Source organism: Salmo trutta, chromosome 5, assembly GCF_901001165.1.
Source record: "Salmo trutta chromosome 5, fSalTru1.1, whole genome shotgun sequence".
Classification (NCBI taxonomy): Eukaryota; Metazoa; Chordata; class Actinopteri; order Salmoniformes; family Salmonidae; genus Salmo; species Salmo trutta.
Window position 1 is genome coordinate 62189000 of NC_042961.1, and position 16716 is coordinate 62205715.

Here is a 16716-nt window from a genome sequence, read left to right on the forward strand (position 1 = left end):
AATGTCTATTTGTCACATGCACAAGATATAGAAGGTGTAAACGGTACAGTGATTGTTTTGATATTGCTACTATGCAAGTACTAAGTGTCCAGATAAAAATATTTTATTGTTATTAGATGATGCTTACCTGACAAACTTGTCTAAATTGATTAAGATTGAATCCTACTACACCGGCTCTGATGCTCGTCGGATGTGGCAGGGCTTGAACACTATTTTGGACTACAAAGGGAAAACCAGACGAGCTAAATGCCTTTTATGTTCGCTTCGAGGCAAGCAACACTGAAGCATGCACGACAGCACCAGCTGTTCTGGATGACTGTGTGATAACACTCTCTGTAGCCGATGTGAGCAAAACCTTTAAACAGGTCAACATTCACACAGCCGCAGGGCCAGACGGATTACCAGGACGTGTAGTCAGAGTATGTGCGGACCAACTGTCAAGTGTCTTCACTGACATTTTCAACCTCTCCCTGACCGAGTCTGTAATACCAACACGTTTCAAGCAGACCACCATAGTCCCTGTGCCCAAGGAAGTGAAGGTAACCTGCCTAAATGATTACCACCCCGTGGCACTCACGTCCGTAGCCATGAAGTGCTTTGAAAGGCTGGTCATGGCTCACATCTACAGCATCCTCCCGGACACCCTAGACCCACTCCAATTCACATACCGCCCCAACAGATCCACAGACGACGCAATCGCACTCCACACTGCCCTTTCCCACCTGGACAAAAGGAACACCTATGTGAGAATGTTGTTAATTGACTACAGCTCAGCGTTCAACACCATAGTGTCCTCAAAGCTCATCACTAAGCTAAGGACCCTGGGACTGAACACCTCCCTCTGCAACTGGATCCTGGACTTCCTGACAGGCCTATTCCTTCCCCTCCTGTAGTCCCTGTTTACCCACGACTGCGTGGCCATCATTAAGTTTGCTGACGACAACAGTGGTAGGCCTGATCACCGACAATGATAAGACAGCCTATAGGGAGGAGGTCAGAGAACTGGCAGTGTGGTGCCAGGACAACAACCTCTCCCTTAATGTGAGAAAGACTATGGAGCTGATCGTGGACTACAGGAAAAGGCGGGCCGAACAAGCCCCCGTTAACATCGACAGGACTGTGGTGGATCGGGTCGAGAGTTTCAAGTTCCTTGGTGTCCACATCACCAATGAACTATCATGGTCCAAACATACCAAGACAGTCGTGAAGAGGGCACGACAAAACCTTTCCCCACTCAGGAGACTGAAAAGATATGGCATGGGTCCCCAGATAATCAAAAGGTTCTACAGCTGCACCATCGAGAGCATCCTGACCAGTTGCATCACCTCCTGGTCTGACCGTAAGGCACTACAGAAGGTAGTGTGAACGGCCCAGTACATCACTGGGGCCAAGCTTCCTGCCATCCAGGACCTCTATACCAGGCGGTGTCAGAGAAAAACCCATAAAATTGTCAGAGACGCCAGTCCCCCAAGATATAGACTGTTATCTCTGCTACCGCACGGCAGGCGGGACTGGAGCACCAAGTCTAGGACCATAAGACTCCTCAACAGCTTCTACACCCAAGCCATAAGACTGCTGAACAATTCATAAAACAGCCACCAGACAATTTACATTGACACACCCCCCCCCCCTCCCTTTTGTACCCTCGCTGTTTGTTTGTTACCTGTGCATAGTCACTTCGCCCCCACCTACATGTACAGATTACCTCAACTAGCCTGTACCCCCGCTCACTGACTCGGTACTGGTGCCCCCTGTATATAGCCTCATTATAGTTATTCTGTTACTTTTTATTTTAATCTACTTGGCAAATATTTTCCTCTTCTTGAACTGCACTGTTGGCTAACCTGTTGGGGGATAGGGGGCAGTATTTGCACGGCCGGATAAAAAAACGTACCCGATTTAATCTGGTTACTACTCCTGCCCAGTAACTAGAATATGCATATAATTGTTTGATTTGGATAGAAAACACCCTAAAGTTTCTAAAACTTGAATGGTGTCTGTGAGTATAACAGAACTCATTTGGCAGGCCAAAACCTGAGAAGATTCCAAACAGGACTATTTCTTGGCCTTCTTGATCATCTCTATCCAAAACAGGGGATCTCTGGCATAACGTGACATTTTCTAACGCTCCCATAGGCTCTCAGAAGGCGCCAGAACGTTGAATGGTGACTTTGCAGGCCTTGGCTGAAAAACATTAGGGCATTTGGATAGTGGTCGATCTGAGAACAATGAGACTGGGGGCGCGTGCACGAGCCGACACCATTTTTTTATTTTTTCGTCTTTGAACGAAAACAGGGTTTCCCGGTCGGAATATTATCGCTTTTTTACGAGAAAAATCGCATAAAAATTGATTTTAAACAGCGGTTGACATGCTTCGAAGTACGGTAATGGAATATTTAGAATTTTTTTGTCACGAAACGCGCCGGGCGCGATAGTGTCTTGAACGCACGAACAAAACGCCGCTATTTGGATATAACTATGGATTATTTGGAACCAAACCAATATTTGTTATTGAAGTAGAAGTCCTGGGAGTGCATTCTGACGAAGAACAGCAAAGGTAATCCAATTTTTCTTATAGTAAATCTGAGTTTGGTGAGTACCACACTTGGTGGGTGTCAAAATAGCTAGCCCGTGATGGCCAGGCTATCTACTCAGAATATTGCAAAATGTGCTTTCACCCAAAAGCTATTTTAAAATCGGACACCGCGATTGCATAAAGGAGTTCTGTATCTATAATTCTTAAAATAATTGTTATGTTTTTTGTGAACGTTTATCGTGAGTAATTTAGTAAATTCACCGGAAGTGTTCGGTGGGAATGCTAGTCACATGCTAATGTAAAAAGCTGGGGGTTTTTTTTGATACAAATATGAACTTGATTGAACAAAACATGCATGTATTGTATAACATAATGTCCTAGGAGTGTCATCTGATGAAGATCATCAAAGGTTAGTGCTGCATTTAGCTGTGGTTTTGGTTTTTGTGACATTATATGCTAGCTTGAAAAATGGGTGTCTGATTATTTCTGTCTGGGTACTCTGCTGACATAATCTAATGTTTTGCTTTCGTTGTAAAGCCTTTTTGAAATCGGACACTGTGTTTAGATTAATGAGAGTCTTGTCTTTAAAATGGTGTAAAATAGTCATATGTTTGAGAAATTGAAGTAATAGCATTTCTAAGGTATTTGAATATCGCGCCACGGGATTCCACTGGCTGTTGAGTAGAGGTTAAGGGCTTGTAAGTAAGCATTTTACGGTAAAGTCTACACTTGTTGTATTCAGCATTTCACGGTAAAGTCTACACTTGTTGTATTCAGCGCATGTGACAAATAAAGTTTGATTTGATGGGTCATGTGAAGGAAATGCTTTACCCTCCCCTCCCAGCCACATCTAGCTAAGTGGACAGGTCACTATTGTCTAGACATGTACACATGTTCATGAAATACTATAGATGGCTGTAATCCAGACAGATCTGGCTAATTTGATGGGTCATGTAATAATCCGGCCGAATTGGAGTCTTTTATTAGCTAACATTAGGCTATAACTAGCAATTAGGCTATAACTAGCAATTAGGCTATAACTAGCAATTAGGCTATAACTAGCAATTAGGCTATAACTAGCAATTAGGCTATAACTAGCCATACAAACGGCTTTCTGAGATACAAATACTATTACAACACAGATCATGTAATCATCTGGCGAAGTCTTAAGACTGTTACACGGCAGACTGGAACCATGTAACTCTTTTGTTTGTAGCTACATGAGTCACTCCGGTTCACACGGACCGTGGCGTGTGCAGAAAATAGCCCATCACTTTTTCCAACTGATCGGTCGATAGCGGCTGCTAAATTCTAGGTGTCAATGATGCTGTGAAAAGTAGCAAAATCTTTGTAGTTCGATGGCTAACGTTTGATCTTTCAAGAAAGGGCTGTCAACACATACTGAACAGCTCACGTTATAGACAGAAGCGTGCGACATGGCAGACCAATCAGAACTCATCTCTCGGCATGTCCAGCCCATACATTATTTAAGCCAATCATGGCTAGTGGGAAGGTTCCGTGCTTAATCCATGGCTGAAGCAAATAGGCTCGTAATTTAACAATTTTATACAAATACAAGTTCGATATTAAGGCACATGAAAGTTCACATGTCCCAGAAGGCATTTTGATAAAACATTTAATGAAGTGAAGTGTGAAGTAGTGAAGCGCGACATACGCCTAGTTTTCTGAAATGATTCACATATGCACGGTCAACTGTGGGACCTGTCAGAGCAAAAACCAAGCCGTGAGGTCGAAGGAAGTGTCCGTAGAGCTCCGAGACAGGATTGTGTCGAGGCACAGATCTGGGGAAGAGTACCAAAACATTTCTGCAGCATTGAAGGTCACTGACAGAGCTCCAAAGAACCTTCCAGAAGGACAACCATCTCTGCAGCGCTCCACCAAATCAAGCCTTTAAGGTAGAGTGGCTAGACGGAAGCCGCTCCTCAGTAAAAGGCACATGACAACTCGCTTGGAGTTGCCAAAAGGCACCTAAAGACTCTCAGACCATGAGAAACAAGATTCTCTGGTCTGATGAAACCAAGATTGAACTCTTGGTCTTGAATGCCAAGCGTCATGTCTGAAGGAAACCTGGCACCATACCTATGGTGAAGCATGGTGGTGGCAGCATCATGTTGTGGGGATGTTTTTCAGCGGTAGGGACTGGGAGACTAGTCAGGAAAGATCAACGGAACAAAGTACAGAAAGATCCTTGATGAACACCTGCTCCAGAGCACTCAGGACCTCAGACTGAGGTGAAGGTTCACCTTCCAACAGGACAACGACCCTAAACACAGAGCCAAGACAACGTAGGAATGGCTTCGGGACAAGTCTCAATGTCCTTGAGTGGCCCAGCCAGAGCCCGGACTTGAACCCGATCGAACATCTCTGGAGAGACCTGAAAAAAGTTGTGCAGCAACGCTCCCCATCCAACCTGACAGAGCTTGAGTGGATCTGCAGAGAATAATGGGAGAAACTCCCCAAATACAGGTGTGCCAAGCTTGTAGCATCATACCCAAGAAGACTCAAGGCTGAAATCGCTTCCAAAGGTCCTACAAAATAAAAAAATTGTTTGTAGATTGATGAGGGAAAAAAACCCAAATGAATCCATTTTAGAATTAGCCTGTAACGAAATGTGGAAAAAGGTCTGAATACTTTGCGAATCTACTGCAGCTCGTGGTTTGTTTTCCATCTAAGATCTGTGTAAAAATGTAGTATTGGGGTCCAAACAGACCTGGTGTTGTGGGGGGTGCTCCGGACCCCTCCCTCCTCTACGGTGGCCTGCGGGGGCCAAGAGTGCTGCTTCTGGACACCACGCCCACCACTTTGGGAGGGTCCTTTAGCCTGGGAGACAGACGGGGTTGCCGACGGCGTTGAAGGCTTCCCTGACTTCCTCCCTCTTCCCCTGCCCTCCCAATCTGGAGAGAGAGAGAGAGGAAAGAGTTGGGAGTGTTCAACAACAGAACACAGCTAATTCTAAAACAAATATATTCCAGAACACAAGAGATCGATCAAAGACTCTCAAATGCAGAGCAGGAAAAGGTTATTCAAGAATACTGTTGGGAAGAAGCAGTGGCTAGGAGACATGTGTAAGGCCCTTACCAAAGACTAGGGGGCAGACGTAGGGGACATGTTTAAGGCCCTTACCACAGATTAGGGGGCTAGGGGACAGTTGTAGGGTCATTACCAGAGTTTGGAGCAGAGCCGTTGTTCAGTCTCTTTCCGTCTCGGGCCACCGTGCTCCAGGACAACGTCTCATCTGTGGGAGGGCGTAGGTTCCAGAGGGACACAGTGTGTCTGGACAAACACACAAATTAATATTATATAATAAATAGAGTAAATAAATAGAAAGAGTAAATCAGAGAACAAAGATAATATAAAAGGAGAGAGATGACCTACTTCTTGCCCAGTTCCTCTATGAAGACAGTGACGGGCCCGTTGTTAGGCGACACTTCCTGGATGTAGGCGCCATAGTAACGTCCACCGTTGTCAAGGCGAACCTAGAGAGGGCGGGACAGAACTACACTATCAGAGAGCATCCACACAAAAACAGTCAGTGGAGAGAAAACACACACACACCGTACCTTGCACTTGTCTCCCACTGTATACTGCATTCCAGCGGCGATGCAGAAATCCAGCTTCTGCTGAGCTGAAACAGGAAGAAACCAAGTTATAACGGGTGAACAAAATCACCATGACACCACCACAGGTTATTATAGTAAATGACAACTGAAACTAAAATTTAAAAAATACAATTGAAAAACTATTAAGCCCCAAAAAATAAAAATAACTGAAACTTTTGTATTTGACAGCATAAAAAAAATTAAAAAGCTGGAGTGATGAATCACGCTTCAACATCTGGCAGTCCGACAGACAAATCTGGGTTTGGTGGATGCCAGGAGAACGCTACCTGCCCCAATGCATATTGCCAACTGTAAAGTTTGGTGGAGGAGGAATAATGGTCTGGTTCCTCCAGACTAGCTGTATGGACAAAGTGCTTTCTATATCCCTTAGTGTCCATGTCATCTAAAAGACCAAAATACTTATTTGACGTAATTGATGGGAATTGGATTAAAATGATGCATCTTAAAAATGTACCTCTCTTGGACTTGACCCAGACATCGTACTCGGTGTTTCTGTAGAGGAAGGGGTTGAGAGAACGTCTGACCCTGTTGGAGAAGTGTGGAACTCCTCGACCCTGAAAACACACAGCAATAACCAACCAGGGATGTGACAAATGGACAATTCTGCTTAACGTTTAAACTGCCATAAAAATAATAATAATTATAATAATAATTAAAACGATAAGAGGGAAAAAAAGGATTCAATTCCACGTCAATTCACAATGCAGAATAATGGTCCAATTAGCATGACATGACCGCAGTTTATTAGGTTCACCCATCTAGTACTGGGACGTACCCCCCCTTTACCTCCAGAACAGCCTGAATTCTAACGCAGTCATATACTTTTGAAAGCGCCTCGGCTGCGGCATGTTTGTCTGTAAGGGTTCACAACGGCTTTTTAGATTCAGACAACAAATTATAATAATAACTTCCCTGGTTGATGCACCATTTTACTGTTCTGTAAAGGAAGTGGGACTAACTTCCATCACTAGGCAACCAGAACTGTCAATCAAATAGAGCTGCCTGCAAAAAAAATTCACTTTAAAAAAGTTAGTTAATTACCAAATACATTTAATAGAAAACTATTTTTTTTTTAATCCACTCCTAAGATTCTCACAGCTAAAATAAAGCAGGGCCCATTAACTCATTCAAGGGTTTTTCTTTATTTTTTACTATTTTCTACATTGCAGAATAATAGTGAAGACATCAAAACTATGAAATAACACATATGGAATCATGTAGTAACTAAAAAAAAGTGTTAAAACAAATTAAAATATATTTTATGAGATTCTTCAAAAGTAGCCACCCTTTGCCTTGATGGCAGCTTCGCACTGCTTCTTGACAACGCCGCTCGCTTAACCCAGAAGCACCAATGCGTCGAGGGACGCAGGTAAGCACTGTCCAACTGGCGACCGAAATCAGCTTGCAGGCCCGCCATAAGGAGTCGTAAGAGAGCGATGGGACAAGGAAATCCCAGGCCGGCCAAACCATCCCCTGACCCGGACGACGCTGGGCCAACTGTGCCCCGCCTCATGGGGCTTCCGGTCACGGCCAGCTGTGACACAGCCTGGGATCAAACCCGGGGCTGTAGTGACACCTCAACGCGATGTAGTGCCTTATGCTGGCTAGGATATTCTAAAAGGACAGACCGAAGACTGAACACACACTGGCATCATCAGCGAAAAGAAAGAGTAGCCAGCTGCATTGTGATTTGAAATTTTTTTTGTGGGGGGACGGACGGACGGTTGTGAAAAATTTTCCGTTAGGGATTTTTCAAAACGTTCAGGATTCCAAAATTAACATAACCGTTCATTACAAATCAATAACCAATAAACAGAGAGATCAATAACAGAGAGAAAAGTGAAAGAAGCCTACTCTACTGTGTGTGTGTGTGTGTGTGTGTGTGTGTGAGTCCTATAGTTACCTTAACAGTGAGTCCCCTGTGGGCTGCAGGTCCTGCTGGTCCATCCTGGCTCCTATGGATCGCAACAACAAACCTTATATTCAGACCAGGGTTTCCGTGGCGACGGACATTTAATAAAATTTTGCATTTTTAACTTACTGAACATTTTAAGAAATTTACCAGACCAATATGCTGATTAGATAATATAGTAAATCATTACGTTTTACAATATGGTAATTCACATTAACAGAACATGCAAATTGACGATGCAACGATGTGCAGTCCTTAAGACAATTCTGATAAAAAAATAACTGTCCACATCTATACTGAACAAAAATATAAAAACGCAACATGTAAAGTGTTGTTCCCATGTTTCATGAGCTGAAATATCAGATCTCAGAAATGTTCCATATGAACAAAAAGCTTATTGTTTTTCTCATATTTCATGCACAAATTTGTTTACATCCCTGTTAGTGAGAATTTCTCCTGTGTCAAGATAATCCATCCACCTGACTGGTGTGTTATATCAAGAAGCTGATTTAACAGCATGATTACGCAGGTGCACCTTGTGCTGGGGAGAATAAAAGGCCACTTTAAAATGTGAATTTTTGTCACAACACAATGCTACAGATGTCTCAAGTCGAGGGAGTGTGCAGTTGGCATGCTGACAGCAGGAAAGTCCACCAGAGTTGTTGCCAGATAATTTAATGTTAATTTCTCTATCATAAGCCGCCGCCAACATCGTTTTAGAGAATTTGTCAGTACTTCCAACCGGCCTCACAACCACGTGTAACCACGCCAGCCCAAGACCTCCACATCCGGCTTCTTCAACTGCGGGATCTGTGGCCAGCCACCCAGACAGCTGATGAAACTGTGGGTTTGCAAAACCAAATAAATTATTCAGCTTTTGAATAATTTCTTTGGTTTTGCAAACCCACAGTTTCATCAGCTGTCCGGGTGACTGGTTTTCTGATCCACACCCCTACCTTTATTTTTTTGGTATCTGTGACCAACAGATGCATATCTATATTCCCAGTCATGTGAAATCCATAGATTAGGACCTAATGAATTTATTTCAATTGACTGAGTTCCTTATGGACTGTAACTCAGTAACATCTTTGAAATTGTTGCATGTTGAGTTTATATTATTGTTCATTGTAGTTTCCCTAAGCAAACAAGACGAGTAACGAACAGCAGAATCACTAGCCAACATGTCAATCTGCTATAGTCAGGAGCAGCAGAATCACTAGCCCACATGTCAATCTACTAGTCAGGAACAGCAGAATCACTAGCCAACATGTCAATCTACTATAGTCAGGAGCAGCAGAATCACTAGCCAACATGTCAATCTGCTATAGTCAGGAGCAGCAGAATCACTAGCCAACATGTCAATCTACTATAGTCAGGAGCAGCAGAATCACTAGCCCACATGTCAATCTACTAGTCAGGAACAGCAGAATCACTAGCCAATATGTCAATCTACTATCCCCCTAGTCAGGAACAGCAGAATCACTAGCCAACATGTCAATCTACTATAGTCAGGAGCAGCAGAATCACTAGCCCACATGTCAATCTACTATAGTCAGGAGCAGCAGAATCACTAGCCCACATGTCAATCTACTATAGTCAGGAACAGCAGAATCAGTAGCCCACATGTCAATCTACTATAGTCAGGAACAGCAGAATCACTAGCCCACATGTCAATCTCCTATAGTCAGGAGCAGCAGAATCAGCAGCCAATATGTCAATCTACTATAGTCAGGCGCAAAATGTTCGTTCCATAATGCAATTAGCAGGAAAAATACCATTGTCAAAAAGGGCATCGTGCGAACGGTTTCATGTGACAGAGAAAAAAAGAAAAATAAATTGGGTTAGAAAGAGGGGAGCTCTAATATGCAACAGCTAGCGTGGGTCGTTAATATGACGTTTGGTGGACTCAACATTTTAACCGAGGAATAAATAGGATCGTTATATTACCACTGGGTACGATGGTACATGTGATAGATTTCATTAAATCTATGACACGTGGATGTTTCTGTCATTGAAATCTGTGTGTCTAAATCAAAACATCTTATTTTCACATATATGGCTGATAAAAAAGGTTTTAAACGTGGTAAATACACCTGTACCCATAGAGCCTCTAATCCATTCAACATCCTGTACCCATAGAGCCTCTAATCCATTCAACATCCTGTACCCATAGAGCCTCTAATCCATTCAACATCCTGTACCCATAGAGCCTCTAATCCATTCAACATCCTGTACCCATAGAGCCTCTAATCCATTCAACATCCTGTACCCATAGAGCCTCTAATCCATTCAACATCCTGTACCCATAGAGCCTCTAATCCATTCAACATCCTGTACCCATAGAGCCTCTAATCCATTCAACATCCTGTACCCATAGAGCCTCTAATCCATTCAACATCCTGTACCCATAGAGCCTCTAATCCATTCAGCATCCTGTACCCATAGAGTCTCTAATCCATTCAACATCCTGTACCCATAGAGCCTCTAATCCATTCAACATCCTGTACCCATAGAGCCTCTAATCCATTCAACATCCTGTACCCATAGAGCCTCTAATCCATTCAACATCCTGTACCCATAGAGCCTCTAATCCATTCAACATCCTGTACCCATAGAGCCTCTAATCCATTCAACATCCTGTACCCATAGAGCCTCTAATCCATTCAACATTAAGTCTTGACGTTGTTTTACTGGAATATGAATCTGGATGTAAACTGCAACTCCACCCCCCCCCCCCCGATCTATTTCTGTCCCTCCTGAACATATTATCTTCATGTTTAGAGACCTCAGCTTCCTCAAAAGAAGAGTCCAAGTGAGTCTCTGATATTATCAATACATGAATATTGTTTGACTGCACTAGACAGCATATATTTAATGAATTTTGTTCCTTTAAAAAACTGCATATATTTTAGTGATCAATTAACAGACCTTTTCTTTGGTAGATAAACAGTATGTATATGTCCAGACATGAATCAGCAGTCAGAGAGAGAAGTCAGTGTGTGTGTGTGTGGCTAGAATTACTTGTCTGTCTTTTAAGTCGTTGCAGTATATCTGATATTTGTCTCAAACGCTGACCAGGTCTCTCTCTCGAAAAATACATTTTATCTCAATGAAATTTAGCAAAAAGGTACGATGAAAGAAAGCTGATATAATTCCCTCCACGGATATGTTCCGTCTTTTCACTAGGCTACTTTGAAAGCAAAGTAAAGACATGCCTTTATAATATGTAGTTAAAATGTTCCAGGTCCAAGTAAATGTTTTTCAGAAGATGCACACGGCCTCCAGCTCATTGCAGAGTGGTGTGAGAGAGAGGCCCTGAGGAAGCCTGCATTCCGTTAACAATGCACTTGCTGTTTGATATTCTGTAGCGGCAGCTATCACTCCCTCCGACAGAGCCTTCGAGAGGAAAATCTATCTGTAACGCCTACGATAAGATACAGAAAATATACTGTAAAGGAGACAGTTTAATTTCACTAACTTATGCAAATTAACCTATAGACCAATAAGCATGACCAGTCAAATGTATTTCCATCAATGTAGAGGCTTATAAAGCCTTGTGTCAGTCAGTGTAGAGGCTTATAAAGCCTTGTGTCAGTCAGTGTAGAGGCTATAAAGCCTTATGTCAGTCAGTTAAGAGGCTAATAAACAAAATGCCAATTTTATTTCTCGGCTTTTCAATTATTTTATTATTTTTGTTTATTTAATATACTTTTATTTTTATATATATAATTATTTTCAAAAAGATATTTTTTATCGTTGTTAAAAGTCAGCTATTACTGGCTGACGGAAACCGAGATTTCCATCTAATGGTAAAACAGGGATTGTTCATCCACATTACATCGGTTTCCTTACCCGGCAAGCCGTATATGGACACGGTATGACCCGGCAAGCCGTATATGGTCACGGTATGACCCGGCGAGCCGTATATGGTCACGGTATGACCCGGCGAGCCGTATATGGACACGGTATGACCCGGCGAGCCGTATATGGTCACGGTATGACCCGGCGAGCCGTATATGGTCACGGTATGACCCGGCGAGCCGTATATGGAACACGGTATGACCCGGCGAGCCGTATATGGACACGGTATGACCCGGCGAGCCGTATATGGTCACGGTATGACCCGGCGAGCCGTATATGGTCACGGTATGACCCGGCGAGCCGTATATGGTCACGGTATGACCCGGCGAGCCGTATATGGTCACGGTATGACCCGGCGAGCCGTATATGGACACGGTATGACCCGGCGAGCCGTATATGGTCACGGTATGACCCGGCGAGCCGTATATGGTCACGGTATGACCCGGCGAGCCGTATATGGAACACGGTATGACCCGGCGAGCCGTATATGGACACGGTATGACCCGGCGAGCCGTATATGGTCACGGTATGACCCGGCGAGCCGTATATGGTCACGGTATGACCCGGCGAGCCGTATATGGTCACGGTATGACCCGGCGAGCCGTATATGGTCACGGTATGACCCGGTCACGGTATGACCTGGCGAGCCGTATATCGAACACGGTATGACCTGGCGAGCCGTATATGGAACACGGTATGACCTGGCGAGCCGTATATGGAACACGGTATGACCTGGCGAGCCGTATATGGAACACGGTATGACCTGGCGAGCCGTATATGGACACGGTATGACCTGGCGAGCCGTATATGGACACGGTATGACCTGGCGAGCCGTATATGGTCACGGTATGACCCGGCGAGCCGTATATATGGACACGGTATGACCCGGCGAGCCGTATATGGACACGGTATGACAGCAGCCCATGCTTTGGTTGTGTTTACCCGGCCACCGTTTCAAACGCAAACATTATAGCATTTGTGGCACAATTTCAATGCAAGTCAATGGTAACCATATTAACATTTTCATGTTTCATGTCCAAATCACCCCCCCCCATCTAAATTTTTTTTATCTAAAAATGGATTGTGTCAATGAAGTTAAATCTGAATCATTTTGGACATGAAACATTGAATTGCTCATATAGCTAGTCTATTGACTTGTATTGGGTTAGGTTCTGTTCCCAGAGATGTTCCTACCAGAGAGCGTCCTCTCCCTCCAGGTCCGACTCGTCGCTGCTACGACACTGCTCATTGTCCGGGTCGTCTTCCAGAAGGTCGTTACCACGGTTACCGGCGCCGCCCTTCAGACAGGGAGCGACCGCGGAACGGTCCGTGCCGCACACACGCTCATAGAGGAGCTCGTACAGGACGGCTGCAGAGAGAGAGCAGGACACACGCAGGACACACACACACACACACACACACACAGGGACAGACAGGGACACAGGGACAGACAGGGACAGACAGCGACACGGGGACAGACAGCGACACGGGGACAGACAGCGACACGGGGACAGACAGCGACACGGGGACAGACAGCGACACGGGGACAGACAGCGACAGACAGCGACACGGGGACAGACAGGGACACGGGGACAGACAGGGACACGGGGACAGACAGGGACACGGGGACAGACAGGGACACGGGGACAGACAGGGACACGGGGACAGACAGGGACACGGGGACAGACAGGGACAGACAGGGACAGACAGGGACAGACAGGGACAGACGGGGACAGACGGGGACAGACGGGGACAGACAGGGACAGACGGGGACAGACGGGGACAGAGAGACAACATCAGTAAAAACAACCCGTTGATTGCCTTGTTATTCTGTTGATAGATAAACCTTTGCCCCCCCCAACATATATTTCATGGCATGTAGTCCAGAATTTCCATTGATAGGAAGGTTGAACTATACGTATAGCATGGTAGCCTGGTTACAGATCTGTGGTCATTGACCATATAGGAGTTGGCAATACAGCACAACCAGCTAATAGCACAGAGCAATACTGGTGAAATGACTCATCTGAACTCACACTGGCAGACAGAGGGCAGTGTTCTTCACAAGGGACGGTATGAACTGAGGGGGTTCCATTAACCTCGCCCAAGCTACCGTCTACGCATGTTTTGCACAGGCTGAAAGTAAAAATCGCATTTGATTTGGAAATCAGGCTACCTCCCAGGCGTGACCCAGGTGACCCGCTCTGTAGACGATTCTGTGTTTTCACATGCAAACGTGATTGTTTTTGATTAAACTTTTTTTTATATATATTTTTTTTAAATGCTTTTATCTGCCTTCCTAATGAAAACTAGTTTGAAAATTCAAAACATATCTGGATGACGTAACCATGGTGCCTGGTTGACAACGTGACTGAGCAGCACAGATTCCTGTTCCATTTGAGAAGGGCGCTGCTCCCTTCCCACTTTCACCCAATGACATGTCGGGCCATACCCCGGGCCTTCACTGTGTGTGTGTGTGTGTTCTTAACTCACACTGGCAGAGGGCAGCATTCTTCACATGAGCTACGGGGTAGACGCTGTCGTAATGGTTCCCGTTCAGGAAGCACAGACGCACCTAATGGACACAAACACAAAAGGTTTGCCTCGGGTCAAAAGTAGTTGAATCAGGCACCGTGTTGTAACAGGGGCGGTGCGTTTGTTTTACCTTGTCATCAAAGCCGTTGTCAGTGATTCGAACAGGACGTTTACCAGGAGTCTGATAGATGATGAAATCTCTCCTGGAACAACAATGCATTTAGAGAACATAGACCAAGCTTTAGTCTCAGTAAATAACTACTAACATATAAACAAACAAACAAACGATGAAAATTCTTACTTGTACATCAGAGCCAGTGCACATATCTCCACCTCTCCCACCCAGTGCTGCAAAAAAATAATTATAGGACTCAGCGACACACTAAGAAATGCCTAAAGTACAGGAAATAATATTGTTTGGAGTTACAGTGATGTGTTTTGACACTGATAACCATTTTACCTGAGGGTCCTCAAGTTTTATTAAGTACTCCTCGAAGTCTCCTTCTATAAACTGGAGGAGAGAGATAAAGAGAGGGAGGAGAGCAGTAAAGATAGAGGGATATGAGAGAGAGAGTCACTTCTAGCCAATATAATATAACGCCGTTGTTTCAAGTCGTTAGTTGTTTTGAGGCCTTCCTAATAACTAGCTACCTTACCGCTTCATAGTTGTCCTTGTTCTTCTTTAGATACTGCACACAGGTGGCGCGGACTTTGGTATGCAGGCTTTGACAGTGTAACACCTAAAAACCACACGAAAACCCAGTCAATAAATAATAATAGTACACTAAACTAGCTAGAAAACTACAGGCTTGACAAACTAGCTAGCGGGCTAACATTAACTACCAAGACTAGACCAACACACTGATTGACTAGCTGGTTTGGTTAGCTACCTTAGCTAGTTACCTTAGCTAGCTAACTATCTCGTTTAAGAAACAAAAACTACCAACAATTCCCCTGGACCAAGTTATAAAAGTTGCCATTGTTTTTAAATTAGTTGAGATTCAAGTTAAGAATATTTTTGCTATAGATATATATATAAAAATGCTATTTGTATGGACTTTAACGCGAGGATGAGTAGGTGGGAAGAAAAAAACACATCTATGTATTGAAAACACGTGTATGGATGAGTTTCATCTTGGAAATGGCTACGAAGCTAAACAAGCTAGCTCAAAAAAAGCTAAAACAAATTAGCCGTCTTGACTTTTTTCATTTTTCTTCTTGGATTTATCATATGATTAATAAAAAACGTTTAAAAACTTTCCACTTTACCTGTTCAGCTACAGCTCGAAATAGACATGATCCATCTTTGGCGATTTTTTTCCGGTGAAAACCGATTGATTTTAGATATTCATCCATACATTTTTCCACACTTTTTTCGTCGTTACTTTGCTGCATGTTTGGTTGACATCCGTCCATAGTTGACTTTAAGCTGGGGTTTTTTGTTTGTTTGTTGTTTTGTCTCGATGTCGTTGAGTCTTGAAAGTCTCGTTCTCGTCAGTTTAGTTAGCTTTCTAGCTAGCTAACAATATAAAACATCCATTTCGGCCCTGAGAAATGAAACCAGGAAATAATCTATGACAAATTGACTACTGTTTTTTTTTGTTTGTTTCTGGGAGGAAGAAGACGAGGAAGAAAAAAAAAATGAAGCGTCAAGGTTTCGTTTTCACCAAAACATTCCTTTATAACCTTATCTCATTATTTTGGTTTTCCAGCACTGTCGACTAAAGCTAACGTGTGTTTGTTGTTAGCTTGATTAGCTCGCTATCTAAGTACACTTCAATAAATGACATAGCTAACATGCATTCATACAAATAACTAAAGAAATACCTTGTATGTGTATATATATATTTCTTTTTTTAATCCACGATTGTTTGACAGCCTCTGTCGCTGTCCCACCTCTCACTGAAGTTTGGTAACTCGACTGGCCGATGGGAGTTGTAGGCAACACGCCCCTCCTGTACGTAAGGCATTGTGCCAAGAGAACTACATTACCCATCTTGCACCACACACACACACACACACACACACACACACACACACACAGATTCTCTTCTCTTTTTTCCCCCCAAACAAACTAACAAAAAGTAAGAAAATTAATCGAGGAAAAAGGTCTACAAAACAGAATATAAACATTTTTATTTGTAAGGTTGTTTGTGATTTGTGGTGAATTATCTCTCAACATTTTTCAACACTAGCAACTACTTAATTAACAAGATATAATATATATATTT

At 43.6% G+C, this 16716-nt stretch overlaps 1 protein-coding gene across 1 annotated transcript in view; it reads right to left on the minus strand.

The window, feature by feature from the left end:
• otud4 (OTU deubiquitinase 4) overlaps nt 1–16413 on the minus strand; it is a 32741-nt gene extending 16328 nt beyond the window's left edge. The window contains exons 1-13 of the mRNA XM_029754906.1: nt 15755–16413; nt 15142–15225; nt 14946–14996; nt 14787–14833; nt 14616–14688; nt 14444–14525; nt 13145–13319; nt 8081–8132; nt 6632–6731; nt 6118–6182; nt 5933–6033; nt 5721–5830; nt 5268–5451 (exon numbers count right to left, since the gene is read on the minus strand). Coding sequence (XP_029610766.1) covers nt 5268–5451; nt 5721–5830; nt 5933–6033; nt 6118–6182; nt 6632–6731; nt 8081–8132; nt 13145–13319; nt 14444–14525; nt 14616–14688; nt 14787–14833; nt 14946–14996; nt 15142–15225; nt 15755–15901 — 1271 coding nt within the window. The 5' untranslated portion in view covers nt 15902–16413. The remainder of the gene's footprint in view (nt 1–5267; nt 5452–5720; nt 5831–5932; nt 6034–6117; nt 6183–6631; nt 6732–8080; nt 8133–13144; nt 13320–14443; nt 14526–14615; nt 14689–14786; nt 14834–14945; nt 14997–15141; nt 15226–15754) is intronic.
• Between the last annotated feature and the right edge of the window lie 303 nt (nt 16414–16716).